At 42.4% G+C, this 19,615-nt stretch overlaps 2 protein-coding genes across 4 annotated transcripts in view; one reads left to right on the top strand and one right to left on the bottom strand.

Moving 5' to 3' along the window:
• Window positions 1–10,100, bottom strand: part of PCYT1B (phosphate cytidylyltransferase 1B, choline) — a 40,028-nt gene extending 29,928 nt beyond the window's left edge. Inside the window, exon 1 of the mRNA XM_072027359.1 lies at window positions 9,824–10,100. Within this exon, the coding sequence (XP_071883460.1) occupies window positions 9,824–9,895 (72 nt within the window). The 5' untranslated portion in view covers window positions 9,896–10,100. The remainder of the gene's footprint in view (window positions 1–9,823) is intronic.
• Window positions 10,101–11,759: 1,659 nt separating this feature from the next.
• POLA1 (DNA polymerase alpha 1, catalytic subunit) overlaps window positions 11,760–19,615 on the top strand; it is a 200,738-nt gene continuing 192,882 nt past the window's right edge. For all 3 annotated transcript variants that reach the window (XM_027449032.3, XM_072027409.1, XM_038168922.2), the window contains exons 1-9: window positions 11,760–11,903; window positions 12,279–12,403; window positions 13,392–13,488; window positions 13,970–14,050; window positions 14,810–14,925; window positions 15,189–15,251; window positions 16,733–16,831; window positions 18,687–18,882; window positions 19,117–19,285. In XM_027449032.3, the coding sequence (XP_027304833.3) occupies window positions 11,873–11,903; window positions 12,279–12,403; window positions 13,392–13,488; window positions 13,970–14,050; window positions 14,810–14,925; window positions 15,189–15,251; window positions 16,733–16,831; window positions 18,687–18,882; window positions 19,117–19,285 (977 nt within the window). In that variant the 5' untranslated portion in view covers window positions 11,760–11,872. The remainder of the gene's footprint in view (window positions 11,904–12,278; window positions 12,404–13,391; window positions 13,489–13,969; window positions 14,051–14,809; window positions 14,926–15,188; window positions 15,252–16,732; window positions 16,832–18,686; window positions 18,883–19,116; window positions 19,286–19,615) is intronic.

The following is a 19,615-nucleotide window of genomic DNA, read 5'->3' on the forward strand; positions in this document are numbered from 1 at the left end:
GGGGTTTGCTTTTGTTTTGTTTGTTTGTTTGTATGGAATTTCTTTTTGCAAACTGGAAAAATTCATTCTCCAAGTTTGATATATGCATATATATATATATCAAATATTTAGCTGTTACATTTAACCCCCCTCCTTTCTCTAACAAAGTATTATCTCTGTCTGGACTTCTTGTGCAGCTGAACACCATGGAGACAAGTATTCCTGCGCAGACTCCTCTATATTTTCGGGCTGTCATTTTTAAATACCCCCTTGCCTTTTTTTCAGTTTAGTCATTGAAATGCACACAAATGCAACTAAATAAACTTCAGTTCCTTATAGACACCATCACCTATAAAAGCTCTGTCATGCTTTTACCATAGTATGCATATTAAGCTGAATCTAGCAGACGAACACTGATCAGACAACATGGCTGAAATCTGAATTAATGTGTCCACTTCCATTAGAGAGGTTATTCCCCTTTCTCTGATGGCTTAAGATAAGTGAGAAACTTACTTCATCGAGCTTACTACGTCAAGGTCATAGCTGTGCTGCTTAATGCATACTAATGGCATCCTTGCCTTAAGGCAAAATCCCTAGAAGAGCAACCTGTACTTGGAAACTGGGAATGAACCCATTAAAGACCTCGAGCTGCTTGAGAAGGGAAATGATGTGCATTATAGTTAACAAGGAATGCTTTCTGCTCTTTAAAGGCTAAAGCAAAGAAATATCTCCATCTTCAGCAAAGTTTGATGACTTACTTCTAAGCCCCTTGCTAACACCGTAGTTTGGCTCAGATGCCCTCAGTGGTCCAGATCTGTTACTGCTGCAGAGAAGTTTGTAAACACTCAGCAAAGTCTCCAGGCTAAGGTCTGCTGTATTAGCAGGCCACTCCATGCTTCTGATGTCCTCTGTAAAAGCAGGGACGGGAATGTATTGCAGCCCCTAGAGAATAGTACCAAGTGTTTGAAGTGCCTCAGTACATAGCAAGCACTAAATACCACAGCAGAAGCTGTATTTAAAATGGTCTGCCCATGAGAGAGGCTGCAAGAGGCTGCTAAGTCTTCTGACTTAGACCTGAGTCATATTACAGAAAAACAGAGCCTCGAGTGTTTCCTGTCCAAAAGTTAGCAGGAAGCCGTGGAAAACTGGGGAGAGGCATGGTTAAATAGGGTCTGAATTCAAAGATAAGCATCTCCAGAAAACATCACAGAATAAATTCCTGAATATTTAACAGATGAGCTGAGTTTTGCTTCAATGTACATTTTTTGGATCCTGAAGGCTTTAATGGCTGTCAGCTGCAAGATTTTGTAAGATGGAGGAATGACTTACGGCTGGAACAGAATACTTAAAATACGATGTTTCTTTCTACCTATCTATCAGTCTCTCTCTGTATATATATATATACACACATCTTTATATATAGGTATAAGTCTCTCTATATATAGACTTATAGATTATACATAAGATGTATAGGCAAGTCTATAGAGAGAGACTTGCTAGAATTAGTAGTCAAAAAAAAAAAAAGAAGAAAAAGATGCCATATTGCTGTGATGATCAATTAGTTAAATCACATATTTTTAGACTGGGATTAAAACCCCACAATTCTGGATTTTTTTCCCCACCTGCATGGACAGAGAATGAAAGGTATCAATTTAAATACACCTACTGGTTTTCACTGCCTCCAACACCATCCCTTTGCTGCTTCCATGCAATTTTATCTGATACTGTAGCTTTAACTCATTGTAAGGTGTAGTTCATCATTCTAGAGGAATGCACAGTGCTTACCAACTATCGCCTTTTTGTTAAAGTAAATTAAATGTACTTCTGATTTATGAGAGTGCCTTACTGAATTGCATATGGATTAAATCCATACTTTTTTTTTTTTTCTTTTTATATGCAATGATAGCCTATAAATTATTAAGGGTAAAAGCACGGGATTTGGTATAACAAAATCTGGCTCTTTCCACATCTCTGTAGCAGAGGTATGATTTTTAGTAAACACTATATTCTCAAAATGCTTGTACAGAATTAAATTGGACAGTCTTTCAATAATCACAGAATCATGGAACCACAGAATATTCTGCGTAGAAAGGGACCCACAAGGACCATCAAGTCCAACTCCTGGCTCCACACAGGACCACCCGCAAATCAGACCCCTGTGTCTGAGGGCATTGTCCAAACACTCCTTGAACTCCAGCAGGCTCAGTGCTGTGACCACTGCCCTGGGCAGTCTGTCCCAGTTCCCGAGCACCTTCTGGGTGCAGACCCTTTCCCTAACCCCCAGCCTGACCCTCCCCTGTCCCAGCTCCATGCCGTTCCCTCGGGTCCTGTCCCTGTCCCCAGAGAGCAGAGCTCAGTACCTGCCCCTCCGCTCCCCTCGTGACGAAGCTGTAGGCCACAATAAGATGTTTAAAAAAGAAGGCATGTCAGTTCCAATATGCTTTATAGATAAAACTTCTGAAATCCATAAGTACCTAAAAATAGGGGCTTCTAAAGTGCCATTCATCTATGCCTTATAGCACTATTTTGAATAAGTGGGGCTATCGACTTTGGGGTAGGTTCATTGTGTTCTCACTCTTCTATGAACTGCTTTTATAAGCACTTTCAAAGAAAATAGTAAGAAATTAAGGTTGGTATTGGACCAAGAAAATATGTGTCTTAATTTTATCTTTCTGCAGTCGTAGAACAGTCAGAGTGGGAAATGTTAGGTCTGTTTCTCCCACTATTCGATTGTTTTGTTGTCCTTGCTATTTTTAACAATCAAGCTTTTAATTATTGTGCTGTCATGGGAGGACAGCCTTCCCAGCAGCGGGACTTTCCTGCTGCGTGCACAGAGATTGTGAAGCATTTCAATTAGTGAGTCTCTGTTCATCATTCTTTCCCCAGAACTGCAATAATCCAGTCAATCCGTTCTTATCACTGTTCTCACTTTCTTGTTAGAAAGTTTTTTTCTTAACATCTAACCTGAATTTCTGTGGCCGCAGTCTTGCTTTTCTACCAGACATAGAGAACGGTTGTATTCTCTTTTGCTTTTAGTAGGCATTGACTATTTATGGTTAAGGTTTTGAATCAACAGTTCCTGGATTTGGAGTAGAGATCTGGCATTCAGCAGACAGGTTGCTATTTTTGACAAATCTCATATGCCTCTTCTAGACTAAAGAGCCCCAGTTCCAAAGTTTTCTTATACAGCCCGTCTGACAGGCCACCTCATTATCTTCTGTGCCGCTTTTTGGGTTTCTCTACCACTCCTGCAGAGTGGTGTAAGCACGGTACTACAGCTGCAACTTTACCGGTATGGAGAGATATATTGCTAAATACATGTAGTACAGATCCCACTGCTTTCTCTATCTCAGTATAAAGTTTGCCTAAATGATTCATTCTCTATCTCTATCTTTTTAGTCACTCATTACAGATAAATATAATTTAAGAAAAATCTCTTTCCGATTTATATTTAAACTATATCGTTGTCCTTCATTTCTCTTTTCCTCTGCAAGCCATTATTTTCTCTCTTCCTAGGAACAATTTCACCTTCCCTTCTTCTGCCTTTCTAGACATACACACCAACCCCCTCAAATATACACAAAATCCTTTATTAATACTGTCTTGCCCTTATTTTTATTGCATTCTCTTCTACCTTTCTGTCAGACTTTTGACTAGGACGGAGTTAATTTTCCTTGTAGAGGCTCACACAACGCTGTGTTTTGGATTTTTGATGAAAACAGTGGTGATAACACAGGGATGTTTTAGTTGTTGCGGAGTAGTGCTTGCACAGAGCCAAGGACTTTTCAGCTCCTCGTGCTGCCCTGCCACCAGAAGCTGGGGGGACACAGCCAGAGCAGCTGGCCCCAGTGGACAGAGGGATATCCCATACCCCATGGCACCGTGCTCAGCAATAGTAGCTGGGTGAAGGAGGGACAGGGTGTGTTTGGAGTGGTGGCATTTGCTAGTTAGTTTAGCTTTTATTAATAATTAAGATAGTTTAACCCTAATATCCTGTTTGAATTGCTTCTAGCTTTGCCAACTTTGAAGCCTTTGATCTAACATGTTACCAGCTGGGCATCTTCTGTCCGCTGAGCAGTTGTGGCAAAACTTCTACCAGCACGATACAGCTGCTTTCTGTGACTGGGAGGAGAGATCTGATATCTGGTTGGAGGTTTGGCACTTGTGACAGTGGTGTGCTGTTTTCTATTTTCATGAAAATTGGGCAAATTTAGTCTTGGGTGTACTTCACTTCGTATGTGTCAAGGTCCTGAGGGCACTAAGCAAACTTGTTGACCCTGACAAGCCTCATTTGGGGCCTCCACCCCACACCCTCTGCCTGTGGGCTCAGGGCTCTATTTTAGCTTCAGCCCTTGTCTGAGCAGTGTTGGAGGAATACTGATCTCCATCATATGCTTGGCCCACCCACCAGTATGATCTGGATCTGAAGCTGCAGGCTGATTTCCTGGCTTGACCCCAACCCTTCCTTATTTCTATAGACCTGTCTCGTGATCCCTGGACCTGTTCCTAACCTATATCTGCTGGCTGACTAAATGGCTTGACCTGCCTCATCACCATGATACAGCCTTACGATCAGGACTCTTGGTTGTACCTGGCTACCATCTGCTGTTCTGTCCCGTTCACCTTGCTTGGGTACAGTGGGACTGGGCCCTGACTGTTGAAGCTCCTGATCTGCCAGCCTTGTGATCCATCTAGGCTCTTGATTTGTCTTTCCTTAAGGAGCAGCTCCCATCCTGCTACTCCCTAGCAATATGTACAGTGCTGGTATGCCTAATCTTGTTTTTACCTATTAAAGTATCTGGGAACCCCATTCCTTACTGAGTATGGGTGAAAATAAGAAACCCTTGTCTACAGAACAACTGCCTCTGTTTAGTCATGGGACTTGGAAATTCTGAAGACCTCTTCCTGTAACAGTTTCTTCCATAAACTAAGGCAGATCACCAAAACTGATCAGAAGGACTCTCTTTTAGGTTCACATTTGCTTTCCTGTTGGTGTCCAGAAGGGAGAATAAAAAAGCATGTAAGGCAGACCTGAAGGAAAAAAATCATGTCTGGTTAGTATTAGAAGGTGGGATCAGATACCAGTGGGATGGGCACATACAGAAGGGACAGCTTAGAAGCACCACAGAACTACTCTTTAGAGAGAGTAGTTGCAAAGAAGCAACTATGGGAAAGGGAGAAAGAACTTCAAAGGCTTTCTGCATTTACAAAGTTAAACACAAAAGCCAGGTTATCAGACTTGTCTGATTCCCTGCCTATCTTTAAGTATGTCAGTGATTTCTAAATTCTTTCACTGATTCTCAAAACGTACCTGTGCATGTTTACCATACCATGAAAGTCCTACGAGTAATTTTTCATGCTTTAATCAGGTTTGATACTGAAATTAGATTACTGCCATTTGTTCTCATTCAATTTTGTATCCATTTTTGTGGGATCTGTGCCATGTTTGAATAGGAATGGTATTGGCTGGTGTGTCAGGCAGGTTCTTTTCACCTTTGGACAACTCAGAGGAGTGAGACTCCAGCACTTTCATAAATGGCCTTCTAGAAAGCCTGTGGAGTGTAGAGGGAGATGGGGGAGAGGTAGGAGGTTAACCCACCCTACAGGTTTTCCTGATGGATGGAACAGGGGATAGCTAGATAAAAATATAATGTTGGGAAACAACTGGCGGATGGGTGGAGCTCAAATGGTTATAGGAGATGAGGTTACATCAGGCTGGTGGCCAGTCAGTAGGGGGATTCCCCAGGGCTCCATTTTTGGGGCAGTTCTATTTATTTTTTTCATAAATGACTTGGATGTAGGACTAGAAGTTGTTTTGAGGATGTTTGCAGATGACGCTACATTGGGAGGAGCTGTTGAATCCAACAAGAGTAGAGAGGCCTTCCAGATCTTGACAAATTAGGGATCTGAGCAATCACCAACTGCATGAAGTTCAACAAGAGCAAGTGCTGGATTCTGCTCCTGGGAAGGGGCAACCCTGGCTGTACGCACAGACTGGGGAACGAGAGGCTGAAGAGCAGCCCCGCAGAGATGGATCTGGGGGTTGTGGTTGACGGCAAGTTGAACATGAGCCAGCAGTGTGCCCTGGCAGCCAGGAGGTTAGGGAAAGGGTCTGCACCCAGAGGGTGCTCGGGCACTGGGACAGGCTGCCCAGGGATGTGGTCACAGCACTGAGCCTGCCAGAGTTCAAGGAGTGTTTGGACAATGCCCTCAGACACAGGGTCTGATTCTTGGGTGGTCCTGTGTGGGCTAGGAATTAGATTTGATGGTGCTTGTGAGTTCCTTCGAATTCAGGATATTTCAGGAGTTTGTGGAGTCTCCACCCCTGAGACGGTCACACCTTGACTGGGCACAGCCTGAGCAGCCTGTGTGACCTGGTCCTGCTCTGAGCAGGGGCAGGACCAGAGATCTGACGGGCCCCTTCCCAGCTGCGTTATTCTAAGACCCCGCACTTAGGGTAGATACAGCAGGATGACAAAATGATTTATGCTGTGGGGAAGAATTCTGACAGCTTAAGAGTCTCAAAGGTAGAAAAAAATTGGGGAAGATATTATTGTTGAAAGATGAGAGGGAAAGTGGAAAGTCTTTTACCAGGTTCTGTGCTATTGTGGATTAAATAATTTCTAAGCAGGTCATGGATTTTTGAAAAATACAAGAATGAGAGAATTAAAGTGACCCTCAGTAACAGCTGAACTTCTGCATTTCTACTACCTGAGTGAAACGGTAATGATACCAAAAGGCCAAATATAAATATGGAAAGTGATTCAGCAGGACTTTAGCAATTCTGTAGTGATACAGTCAGATTAGATGGTCTTTGAAGGTCCCTCCCAACTGTACTATTCAAGATTTAGTTATGATGAGTTATGGGCTCTGGACATTTGGTTAGGTTGACATGGGATCTGCACGTTGGTGCCCTGAATTAATTGACCCTAAATTCCTTGACCATTCTCAGCTGGGGTGTCCCCATATCTGCTGCCAGCATATGGGGCCAAATAGCCTGGTATTTCCGTGCAGCCCCAGGCCTTCTGCCTGCACCTGAAGTACGTTGTAGGTGTGCGCAGCTCCGGCTGTGCTGCAGCTGAGCCTGGCAGTGGACCCAGCTGATGCAGACCTTGACCCATGGGATGAATTCCTGCCCTGGCCTGGGACCTGTCACATCATCATGGACTTGCCTGGTGGTCTCTGGCCTGTGCCTGACCCATGTTACCATCACTGACCCTAACCTGACTGACCTGCATTTCTGGGTTGCCTGTGTGGCGAGGCAAATCTATAATCTTGTGTGATGATTTGGACTCCTGGCTGGCCCTGACTACCATGTGGGATGGGGCCCAGGGTGGTAGGGTCTCTCCCTCACCAGCTGTGTCATGTTATCCATGCCTTTATGGAGCAGCTGACCCTTGCTGCACCCCGACAGGAAGCTCAGGCCTTCTGAAGCCCTAAACTGAGCACAGTGCTGCCTACCCCATGGCTGTGTAGGGTCTTGTCCACATGATTCCCTCAGAGTCACCAGCCTGACCCTGCCTGGGCTTTGGTCTGCCCACCATGATGGTCCCCGCCCAGCCATGGCTCCTGAGCAAATCCTCCACCCTGGCCTCCAGGGTCCATGAAGTAGCATATTGATGACCCACGCTCAACAGTAAATCCCTTTTGAGCCCTGGTCTCTGTGAGGTGTGAGGACACTCCTTGCTCAGAGGGGAGACAGCTGCTAGTGCTCAGAGGACCCTGACCAGCCTCACCTGCAGCCTCTACCTTCAGCTCAGGGGCTTTGCACCACCAGCCCCTGCCTGAGCTGCATTATAAAAGTGCTGGTCTCCAGCTCAGCTACAGCTATGCCCCTGCTTCCTGATTTGACCTTGGGCTTGGATTATCATTACAGACTTGTCTGGTGTTCACTGGGTTGTGTCTGATTCTGGATACCACCATCAGGCCTGATCCACACCCATGAGCTGACTTTGAGGCTTGACCTTGGACCTGCCTCATCACCACAGGCATGCCTGGTGATCAGCAGGCTGGGTCTGACCTGGACTACCATTGCTGGACCTGCTCCTGAGCCATGTCTGTGGGGCCCAGCACCAAATTTCCCATCTGCTGGGGAAGTAACAAGCCCCTGTTGCTTCCTGCTGCTGTGAACACAGGCTCCACTGGCACTGACTCAGAAAGAGACCTGTGGGGGCTACAACTAGACCATAAATTTTACAGCACATTGTGATGGCTTCCTCGTTCCTGCTGATGAGACTTGAAACAATGAACACTGAGAATATTTGCCAATGGATTTGATCTTCAGCCACATCTTGAAATGTAACAGCTTCTCTGCAGTAATGTTCTGCTTATATGTTAATTGTTAATTTTTGTGAAATTGTAAAGAGAGAGTGCTGAAAGTAGTTAAAAACAGAGACTTTCATGCTGTGGCAATAACCGTATGCTTTTGAATACCATTGGCATCAGACTTAATTCTTAGACATTATAATTATGTGAGGGCTCTTTCTCTGTGAGTTTGCTTTAACTTGTCTTCCCAATTTAATTTATGTTATAATATTTTGTACTTTTATTCTAGGCTTGAATAGGAATATTGTATGAAGCAAGCAGGTGGTTCAACTCTGTTAGTGCAATTCCACAGATTCAGGTAGAGTTATAGGATTTGTTGTAAGTTAACCACAATTAGAATTTAACACTTAAAAAAAAAATAATAAAAATCTCTGGGTGTTTGTTCCATAGGCCTACTCGTTTCTGTCAGAATGGAAATTAATGGAAGCTGTTCCAGTTTCTATTCCATGTTTACATTTCAGAGCCTTCGTGTCATAATAGCAGCTTTATTCTCTTTATCCTGATGTTAGCAGGTAACGTGGGTAGGTAATTAAAAATAGATGTGCAGTAAGCAAAAGACATTTACAGACCTGGTAGTTAAGGAGCCCGCTCTCTAAACATATGTTTGCATTATCATCTTTATTAATAAACACATGGAAGGACCATCTGTTTCCTCATTTTCTATTAGTGAAATACCTGTGAAAAGTTTTGAAAATGAGCAACTCTTGGTAAGTAATAATTTGAGAGCTTTGGCTTTTAATTTACTTTATCTGTACTCCTTTATTAATTTAGTATCCTATGCAGCCAGTATGGGTTGTTAACATGTCACATGGATAGCACAGTACCTAGCTGCTGAAATGGTGTAGTCGGAGAAATGAATCATGATTAACTTAAAGCATTTACACCTAATGAGTGATAACATGAATTAATTCAGATCAATATAAGTAGGAGAATGAAATACTTGGTGCTGGTGGGTAATGTACACATACATACCCATATCCTGTGCAGTCGCATGCATATGGACACAATTCTCCACAAAGTTACTCTGCCCTCAACAAGGATGTAAGAATGTGCAGGCATTTTAAGTTAGTGAAGCTGAATTTGCCATCTCTGCTATAATTCAAGGTCTATTTGCATTCTGTGTTTTATACAACCACTCGTAACATCAACGTTTTTTCCATCATCAAAAAAATTACAAAGCAAAAGCTTAAAACATAATGTTGGAATCTGAGAATTTTAACATTTTGTCCTACTGTCTTTGAGACATATCAAGCATGCCCTGTATATCAAAATGGAGAACACAGTAATCCTCAATACAGTAATTTGTTCTTTTAACAAAGGTTTGATACTATACTCCAATTATACTTTTAAGTGTTAGTATATACTCTAGTATATATTAACTTGGAGCTCATGCAGTGAGTTTACAGCATTTTCTATTCATAGCTAACATTTTCTTGATTCAGAACTTACGTATATTTGTATATATATGTACTTAAATTATAGCTGTAAGAAAACAACATGGAAAATACATCTTTGTCACCTTTCGTTGAAATCTGGAAGTGCAGGTTTCCTGAGCTTCCTCTTCTGCACTGCGCTTTTGGCTGCCTACCATCTTCGTTACTGTGCTTCTCTCATGCTTTTTTCTGTAGCTATCACACTTTCTTTTGAGTGGCTTGAAGCTGCACAGTGAAATTTCCACTTCTTTTAATTAAAAGACAATTGGGAAACGGTCGTGACAAGTTGTTCTTATACGACTGTCCCAAGGGAGGCTAAAGACCAGCTTGGAGTAATCTGTGATAAAGCTGTTTAGCAGAGGAAGTCCCAAATGTTGCTGGGTTATTTTGCTTTTCCAAAAGAAACTGTTATGGTCCCACCCGCCCCCCCCCTTTTTTTTTCCCTGCAGCACTTAAATGCTTGTTGTGCTATGCTCTGGGAAACAGATACCTTCTTGTTATGGCCTGAGATGAATGTCAGGATTCAACTAGCATTCATGAAAAAGGCTTTTGTGTGATCTGTGCTGTCCCACAGTGGAGCTATGGCAACAACTCCAGTTTGATCAATTAACTGTATCACTGTGTACCGGCTCAAACCATAGCATCACCTGAATGACTAACATTGCACTCTGTGTTTGACAGCTGACAAAAGGCATTGTTTTATTTTAATCAGAAGTATTAAGATCCAGTCAACTGAACATTACTAAGTTAGGGAAAGAACATCAGCTATATATATATGAAATGCAGTATTGCTTTATTTTTATTCAAAATGAACAACTTTCTGGCATTGTTATTTTACAAATGCCTATTGTAGCTTAAGAAATTGACTACTTTGGGTTTGAACTCCACATCATGCTCAGTCATGTGGTCTTATTTTGTATTTTTTAAAAAAAGGGGGGAAAAAGGCATGGATGCATTGGACCAAATGAAATGACATCTGCAGATCAGGCAGGCACTCTTCTTACAGCTGTCAGTGCTTCCAAGGACACGGGTGTGCTACCTGCAGGCTGACCTGCAGCCTGCTATTGATTGCCAAGAGGGGTGGTCTCTCCCTCTGTGTGCCTGGGAAGGGGCATGCTGGCTATTGGGGTGGCTGGGGGAGCAGGGCTCTCTCTTGTGGTGCCAGGGAGCTGCTGTGTGTGCCTGAGGTGGGTTTCTCATTGCATCTGGGGCAAGGTGCAGCTGTGAGGTGTACAGTGCTGTAGCAAGAGCTGGGTAAGTCACTCAGAAGTGTCAATGTCTCGTAGGTTTGTTAAACTTTCCTCTGACCAGTGCAAAGGAGTTCTTGTGGAGATGGACAATAATGTTCAGTTTCAGAACCATGTAAATTCTGTTCCCTAGATATTTGAAAATGAGGTAGTTGGTATGTTCGGGCCAAGTAGTACTAGGTAAGGCTCTGGTGACAGCCTTCCAGCGGTGTGGAGAGTCCTATTTCATTTTGGATGGCTCTGAAGGGTCAGTGCTACCTGCCTCTGCAAGAAGTCAGGCATCATCCCTCCAGAGTCAATGCCCATGTGTTTTCAGGAGCAGCAAATGCTCCTCAGATAAATTTCTCAGGTAAGTTCAGACGAAGGTGGAAACTTCTCAGGGCAGCAGCTGACCGACGGTGACTGAAACTATTCAAGGTAAAGCTGTGGCAAGACAGAACAAAACCCACTGCTTTCCCTTTCCCTGATTTATTTATTTATTTTTTTAAAAAAATAGGGACACAGGTGAATCTAATTAGCCTTTTATTTCAGCAGTTGGATTTAATGCCCCAGTTAAATGCCGCTGGTTGTGGTGCTGAGGTGCATCCTTCCTCACAGCCCTCGCCCCTCACTGGGCGGCTGCCTGAGGGCTTCAGACGGGGGGGGGGGGGACGACGCCCCTCAGCGCGCTGGGGCGGGTGAAAAAAAAAAAAAAAAAAGCTTAAAAATAAATAAATAAATAAAATAAAAAATAAATAAATAAAAAAGGAGGGGGCGGGGTGAGGGAAGAGGAAGGGAGCGGGGCGGCCGCGGCCGCTGGTTGGCTGTCGGCCCGGCGGCGGCTGGCGGGGCGGGCGGCTCGCGCCACTTTCGGGAGCCGTTGGCGCCGGCCGTGCGCGCGCGGGCGCCATGGCCGAGAGCGGCGCGGGGCGAGCGGGCGGTGAGGCGGGGAGGGGATGCGGGGGGGGGGGGACGGTGTGTGAGGGGCCCTGAGGCGCCGGCACCGGCCGGCTGGGCCCGGGGAGGCCGTGGGGACGCAGCGGGGGAAGCCGGGAGCCCTATGGGGCCTGAGGGGGGGGGGGGGGGTTGGGAGCCGCCTCGGGGGCCCGGGGGGCTTTTGGGGTGTCCCCGCCGAGCGAGGGCGGCCCCGCGGTGTCCCTGTGGCGGCGGGCAGGGGTGCGCCACGCCGCGGGTGCCTGGGTGCGCAGCAGGGCTCCGGCCGGCCGCTAGCACGGCGCCCTGCGCGAAGCAGCCGAGGTAAGCGCGGCGCCTCGCCTCACTAAAGGTTGTTTCCCGGCTGTCTGGCCGCTTTCAGCCATGCCCGAGGGTGGAAGTTGTGCTGCATCACGTTCCCGGCGCGAGAAGAAGTCGAGGAGGGGCCAGCAAGAAGCGCTGGAACGCCTGAAAAAAGCCAAAGCCGGTGAAAAATTAAAATATGAGGTAAACGTCCCCTGTCTTTCCTCCTAAATAAAAAGGGAGTGTGAGCTGAGAGGCTTGACTACCCCTCATACATATCAACAAATATGGGAAACAAAAACTGCCTTTCAGCTCAAATTTCCTTTTTTTTTTAATGTAAAAAACCTGCATATTTTAGAATGTAGTTGTCTTGCTGTGTTCTGACATCACCTACTTGTTTCTTTCTGTTTTCAAAGCTAAAACAATTGTAATAATCGCAGGTCAAACATATACAGCATTTGCTTGGTAACTATACCACAGGGAAGGACCAGCCTCTACAACTTAATTGCTTTAGTTAATGTTACGATAGGACTAACTTTACTTTTTTTTAAAACTTCATATAACCTTAAGCTAATTAATTTCAATGCTTTACATGACTGAAATCCGTTAATATTGACAATTGTTTCTACCAAGGAAGCAGTAGTCAAGTATTTCACTGATACAGCTGAAATCTGGCAGCGTGACATTGTTACTGGCCAATTAATTGCAATGCCAGCAGGAAGTGACCTCCCCATTGAGGTGCATAAGTCTAAAGAAGCCTGAAATGCCTATATCCTTAAGATGCAAATTCACTCAGGCACAGAAGAGCATCTTCAGCATTATTCTTTAGCATATCAAATCACCTTTTTGTTGAGCTTGTCTGAATGCTTAAGAGTAGAGTTCAGAACTGTGGTGGCTTTTTTTGTTGCGTGAAATGAGTAATAAGGCATCTCAGGTTCAAATGAAATCTCTGCTGGTGTTTCAATAGATTCAGTGTACTGTAATAATTTTAAAGATTAAAAAATAACCTTTTGCACTGCCAAAGAAAAAAAAACAAAACCAACTTAAACTAAACAAATAGCTGTAGTTACTAGTTGTGAATAATGGTCTAGGAAGATGTACAGTTCTTGGGAACTTTTGTGTTCTTGTTGATGACCTATATGAATAATTGGTGGAATGGGAGCTGTTAATCATCAGTGTACTTTAACTGAAGGTTGAGGAGTTCACCGGTGTGTACGATGAAATAGATGAGGACGAATACTCCAAGATGGTAAGAGAACGGCAGGATGATGACTGGATTGTTGATGATGGTAAGTTAAGAGTCACTTAGAGAGTTATTTTGATTATAGTATTGTAACTCAGCTGGGTTTCATAATGTTCAGTTGTTGATGTAAGTCATATTTCAGCATGTTCCTAGAGTCATTTCAGTAGACAAAAAAGATGAGCTTTTATATGGAAACGAGTCTCTTCCATTGTTCTCATGGTAGTGTATTAGGATGGTAGTGAAAGTATTTTCCCATTAATAACTGTTTTTGAAATTTTATTTCCAGTTACCAGTGATGTACCTTTAAAAAGTGCTTTAATTGAGAATTTCTAATTAAACTTGTATTATTATATTTAGTCTAATGGAAGGTGCGGCTGAGAGTGCAGTAGATTTTAGCACTTCCATTTGTAACACTTGCTCTGTGTTAAAAGCATTTAAGTATGTGAAATGTTGGATTATGCAGATACCTAGAAATATCATGAGACGGAATTTGAAATGTAAATTTATACCAATTTGGTTTTGTTCAGATGGTATAGGTTACATAGAAGACGGAAGGGAAATCTTTGATGAAGATCTAGATGATGATGCTCTTGGTTCCAGTAAGAAAGGTAGGTTGAACATAACAGCTGTAGAAACTCTTCTGGTTGCTTTTGAAAGGTACCTGAAATGGGCAACTTCTTGGTATCAGTATGTGGTGAATAGGGCCACATGGCATGTTACTTGAAGCTGTGCAGCTCAGTAGCTGTGACTGGATTTTTTTTAGTCTTTGTGATGCAGAGGAAAATAGTGGTCCACAAACGGAGAGTCACCTCTAACTACTTAAGGGCTACCAGGGTAATTTGGCTTAGTCTTCTGTGGGATATGTATTCACAACAAATGCACCTGGGCAATGTCCTTGTCTTCCAAAGCCAGTGTGTAAAGGATGCAAAGTCTCTCTTGCCAACCCTTACATACTCTTATGGATCTGAAATCAAATTATTTTGCCAACTTTTATTGCCTGATTTTGAGAATCCAGGCCTAGTGCTTAACTCCTGGACACTTGTTTCTTCTCTGCAGATGCTTCTATGAAAAGTATCTTGGTCCTTTTTCTGGAGTATGGACTTGTGTGGGTGCAAAGATCATCCCTGAGGTGACTAGGCGAGATAAGATGTTGATAGGGCTTTGGGTATTTTTTATTTTTTTTTGATGCATGATATCCATTAGAAACCTGGCAGCAAACAAAAGATTAGGCTTCGTTTCAGCTGGCAGCTTAAAGGTGGAAGAAGTGGGTTACCTCAGCTGTATTCCTGCTAATAACTGATGCCTCAAAAATTTGACTTTTTGATGAAGAAATCACAAACTTTAGCTTTTTTTTTTTTTCCCTGTAGGAAAAGGTGGCAAAGCATCTGCAGTTGATAAAAAGAACTTGAAGAAGTCTATGGTGTCAAAGCCAAACACAATTAAGTCTATGTTTATGGCCAGTGCTGGGAAGAAAAACACAGATGTAAGTTACTGCATTTTGAAGTGTAAAGATTTTTTTAAACTTGTTCCCACTTTTTGTTGGGGTGGAGTAAAGCAAGGGTTTCTTTCAGTTTCTTTTGTCTAGTTCCTAGCAGGAGCTCTTGTTTATGGAGCATTCCTGAAAATATGCATGTGTTTTGTAGAAACACTTCAGCCATTTGCTGCTGGTCTCCTGATTGTGTTTGCAACTATAGTTGGGCTGTTTGACGTTCTTAAAGAAAGATGTTTGGCTATCTTATCTTGCAGAAAACTGTGGACCTCTCAAAGGATGATTTACTAGGGGATATTCTTCAGGATCTGAATGCTGAAGTAAGTGTATAAATCTGCTTGAGACAGCTTAATCCATTTATTTGTCTTGCTGTGGAACACGTAAAGAAAAGAAAGTTCTTCCTAAAATCAAATCACTTGAGGTTGACTTCTGCCCTAGCACATCTGCTTGTTGTATTCTGTGTGTGTATGCAGTCTACCTGTCTGTTGTCTCCACCGCACAGAAGTTGTGTGACTTTACTGGTTTGATAAGCCCAAACTAGTCCCCCCTGCTCAGAGACGGTTTATAACGTGACCCAGGGCCTGTGCGAATGCAGCCTTCCATGCTTTAGTCAGTGTGGAGTGGAGCAGGACTTGGTGCGCCTGGATGATGTGTACCGTATGTGTGCATCACCACGCTCCAGCCAGCGTACTGTAGGGTACTGTCTGGCATGTTTGGGTTCACCAGAGGAGACGAGGGAGAACAGGTCAAGCAGATAACAAGATCAAGCAGATGTCTCAACTTCTGCCTGCCTCCTGCTTTCTATGGTTTGCTCCAGGGAATCAGATGAATACTTCCCCTGAGCTAGGAGTGCCAGATAGCTGCCGCGGCAGCCCAGATTGGACTGTCTCAAATGAGGCCATTCCTGCTCATCACTGAGTTTTCAGGGGGTTAATGCCCCTTAGCAGGATTTCTCAAAACTGGAAGGATTGCTCCCATGTAAAAGTGCTGTAGGGAGATACTAAATTAAAATACATTCCATCATAATAAGCTTAATATGTATGTTAGAGAGCAATATAAATATTCCAGGGTAAAGTTGTTCTCTTGGTATTGTGGTCTTTTTCACATTTTTACCCCTCCCTAAGATACCTGATTGAGAATTATAATAGCGTAGGCTATCAAAACCCTCAAATGATTAAGCAAATGCATTTTACTGCTGTCAAATTTTGTGGAGTGTTAAGCAGGGGAAATAATGCTAATAATTACACTATGGCTTCTATTTAAATAATACCTAGCTATTGTTTTTTGGCTTTGTTGTTTGTTTCCTAACCTTTCTTCTGTTACGCGTTGATATGGATGAATGCAAAATATCTGTACACATAAATAAGTTGAAATGTTTCTTCCTCTAGTATGACAGTGTTGAAAGAGCACTTCTGCCTTTCTTAAGGCAGGTATGCTCAGTACTGCTATTTTAGCAGACATGCAGAACATCCCACCAATTATTCTGATACTTGTGCCTTAAAGGCATGATTAGCCACAGAAGTGAGCACAGTTTGAAAACAGTTTCACTCACTGATGACAGTTTTTCTCTCAAACTTTTCCGAGAAAATCTAGTTTCTTTCCTGGTGGGCTGATTGCTCAGATAAGTTTTCGTTTTAACATGGCTGAGTTGTGAATCTGGAGGTTTCTTTGTTTGGTGAACTTCTTTCAAATATTGGTGGACTTCTTTCTCTTTGATGGAAAATGTTACTAACCAAGGCAGAAGAAAACGCTAAACAACCCTTCTCTGTTATGTCACTGTCTCTTTTTGTTTAATATTCAGACTGTTCAACCAAGTCCACCACCAATTATAATGCTGAAAAGAAAAAGATCTGCTGGAACGCCACTGAATCCTTTCTCTGTACAGTCCCAAACTCCTAAGGTGAAGTAAAATAAATAAAATAAATAAATAAATAAATTCAAGTTCTCATTGATAGCCATTAATCTGTTTTGGTTGGTTTGAATACTGTTGTCCTCTATTTCTGCTTTTAGGAATAACTTTTCTCGTTAGCTTCTTTAGTCATGTTAAAGTGTAACTTGATGGTTTTTTTTTCTTTCTCCCCATCCATGTTAATACATAAACAGAGTATTACTTATATATATATACTTAGTGTAGTAATAGTATGTAACTTTTACATTTGACAGATTAAGTTGTTTCTGTAATATTAGGTACCTCACATGAAGGTGAGCTGCTGCTTTTTCCTTTTTTCCCTAAGAGTAGAAAAGGACTTTGTGGCAAAGCATAGATGAAGGGGAAATTAAATAAGCAGAAAAAAGCGTATCTGTGTTGTGGAAGAGGGTAAGAGACTTCTCTTCTGCAGAATTGGAAAGCAAATGGAAAACTGAAGCTGTGGATATAAGTTGACTTTAGTGGAAGACTGAGTGAAAGGAGTGACAGGTTGCTGTGGGTGGAAGCCTATTGTTTTGATGAGTTCTGGTAAATGGGGAGGACTTTATAGATGGAGATACAATGATATACTTGCTAAGAGTCTGTAGAGAGCAAGTGGAGTAAAGTAGATAAATCTGACTTACCATTAAAATAACAGAGCGAAACTTTTTGTGATACTGAAATGAACTCTTGACGCTGAAAACAGCCACCAGTAGCACTTACTTCAACAGGTGTTGGAGCTAAGGTATAATTAAAAAAGTAGGAGATAGAATGAGAGAGGATCTGTGTCTTTATGGTGCAAAGCAGAAGTTACTTTTATACTGAGGTAAAAAAAATTCCCAGATAGGCAGTTCTGGTGGTGGCTTCTGTGGTCCTAGGAGTTTGGAGATTCAGGCAATGAAACAGATGAAGTGTATGGCCTTAGAAAACAGATGGGCATGAAAGAACGTGATGGCAACTACAGAAGGCAAGAGCAAAAGTATTAGTATGAATAAATTCATTTGGCTGAGCTAGCAAAATTTTTTTACTGAGGGTAGATTAGATCATGTTTGCTTCTGTTTAAGGTAAAGGATGGGCTGAATTTTGTTGACTGCAGTAGGAGTAGCTGAACTGATTTTGTTCAGCAACCATAAATGATTTTGTGCAATTCTGTAGATAACGGCTTTCCCTGAAGTTAAGGTCTGGGGGCTTGTTGCAGACTAAGGGCCCATAGATGCAGACACCTGTTGTTGGTCATGGTGGAGACCATTTCATAGACATCTTCTGTGACAAGAGTTTCTGTGGCTGCTGCTGCAGCTACTGTCAGAAACACACGTTATTTGTGTACCATCTTGGAGTTCAGGCTTGTGGAGCATGTTGAAACATGGTATATTTGTCTGTATCTGTCATGTCTGTAGGATTAAAATATCCAGTGGAGAAGCACTCTGCTCTCCAGTCCCATGCATTCCTGTAGACAGCTTATACCTGTGCACAACAGTAATGAGTTTAAGTGGCTGTATAGGTCTTTCACCATTTTTCCAGGCTCTGTCCCTGCATGACATATATTGTCACATACTTAGCTGGCACAGATAGAGATTTTAATTTAGGAATGGGGTCATGCTACATGGGAAAATAATGAAAATAACTATACAGTTGAGTAAATGTCATCCACGGCCTGTTGTAAACTGCTTTTTAAAGAACTGTAGAAGGAACTCATTTTGAGGAGTTCTAGTTGTCATGCTGCAGAATACATGAAGCTTTCCCTCTAGCCCTGGTTACTAGTTTTGCAAATAGCAAGTACTATATTTTTTTCTTTCCTTTTGTGCTCGTAAAAGAAAAATTTTAAACTCGCGTCTAAAATGTTTTTCAGGTAATCACCCCTATATCAAAGAAAGCTCCCGCTCATGTCAGAAAAGAAGCTCTTCCTCCAGCTTCATTTCATCCTGAACATCCCAATTACACAGCAAAATCTGTCATAGCCTCTGAAGAGAATGGAGATACCAAGTATGTGCCAAAAAATACAGAAAATGGAGTAGTGGAGACACTAGAAGAAAAAGCTATTGAAGGTATTGAAAAACCAAATCTCAGCTCTGGATGTTCTTTAAATATGGCATGTTAGCGTAACACTTCCTAGTTTACACTAGTTACATGTTTAGCTAGCTTAAATGTGGTCTTTTGCTCCTATATTAACATTTAGTGTTATGTTCATGTGTATGGTTTGCAGTCTGTGCATGCAGATGTAGTGTATGGTGTGTCATTTTAATGATTCAAGCCTCTAGTTCTATGTGCAACACTTCCAGCTGACGATCAGGGGATGGTGGATTTTGATGATGAGGACTTTGATGAACCTATGGAAGCAGAGCATGTGGGAACTATACCTGAGACAGCTGAAAGCTTGAAAAGAGACAAGGAAGTTGAAAAGAAAGAGACAGAGCAGCTGGAATCTGAGAAGAAAGGGACATCTGCCTTGTAAGGATCTCTTTAATTTTCTTAAATTTTCTTCCTTCTAGCAAGATCCCTTTCAGTATGTACAAGCCTTAAGTTAATTTTCATATTTGTCTTTGCCAATAGTATAACTGTGATATAGAATGATGACAATCTGATGTGAGTTTTTTTTTGTCATGAACTTAAAAATGGTCAAGTTGAACATGCTGATAGCTACTTTATTGAAAAACACTTAATGTTTCTGGGATTTAGCACATAGTAATACTTATTTCAGTATGTTGAGGTGACTTAATTTGGGTGTGAACATACTTTAATGCCAATAAGCAAAAATAAGGAATACCTAAAGATGCTTAT

The sequence above is a fragment of the Anas platyrhynchos genome, chromosome 1 (genome assembly GCF_047663525.1).
Source record: "Anas platyrhynchos isolate ZD024472 breed Pekin duck chromosome 1, IASCAAS_PekinDuck_T2T, whole genome shotgun sequence".
Classification (NCBI taxonomy): Eukaryota; Metazoa; Chordata; class Aves; order Anseriformes; family Anatidae; genus Anas; species Anas platyrhynchos.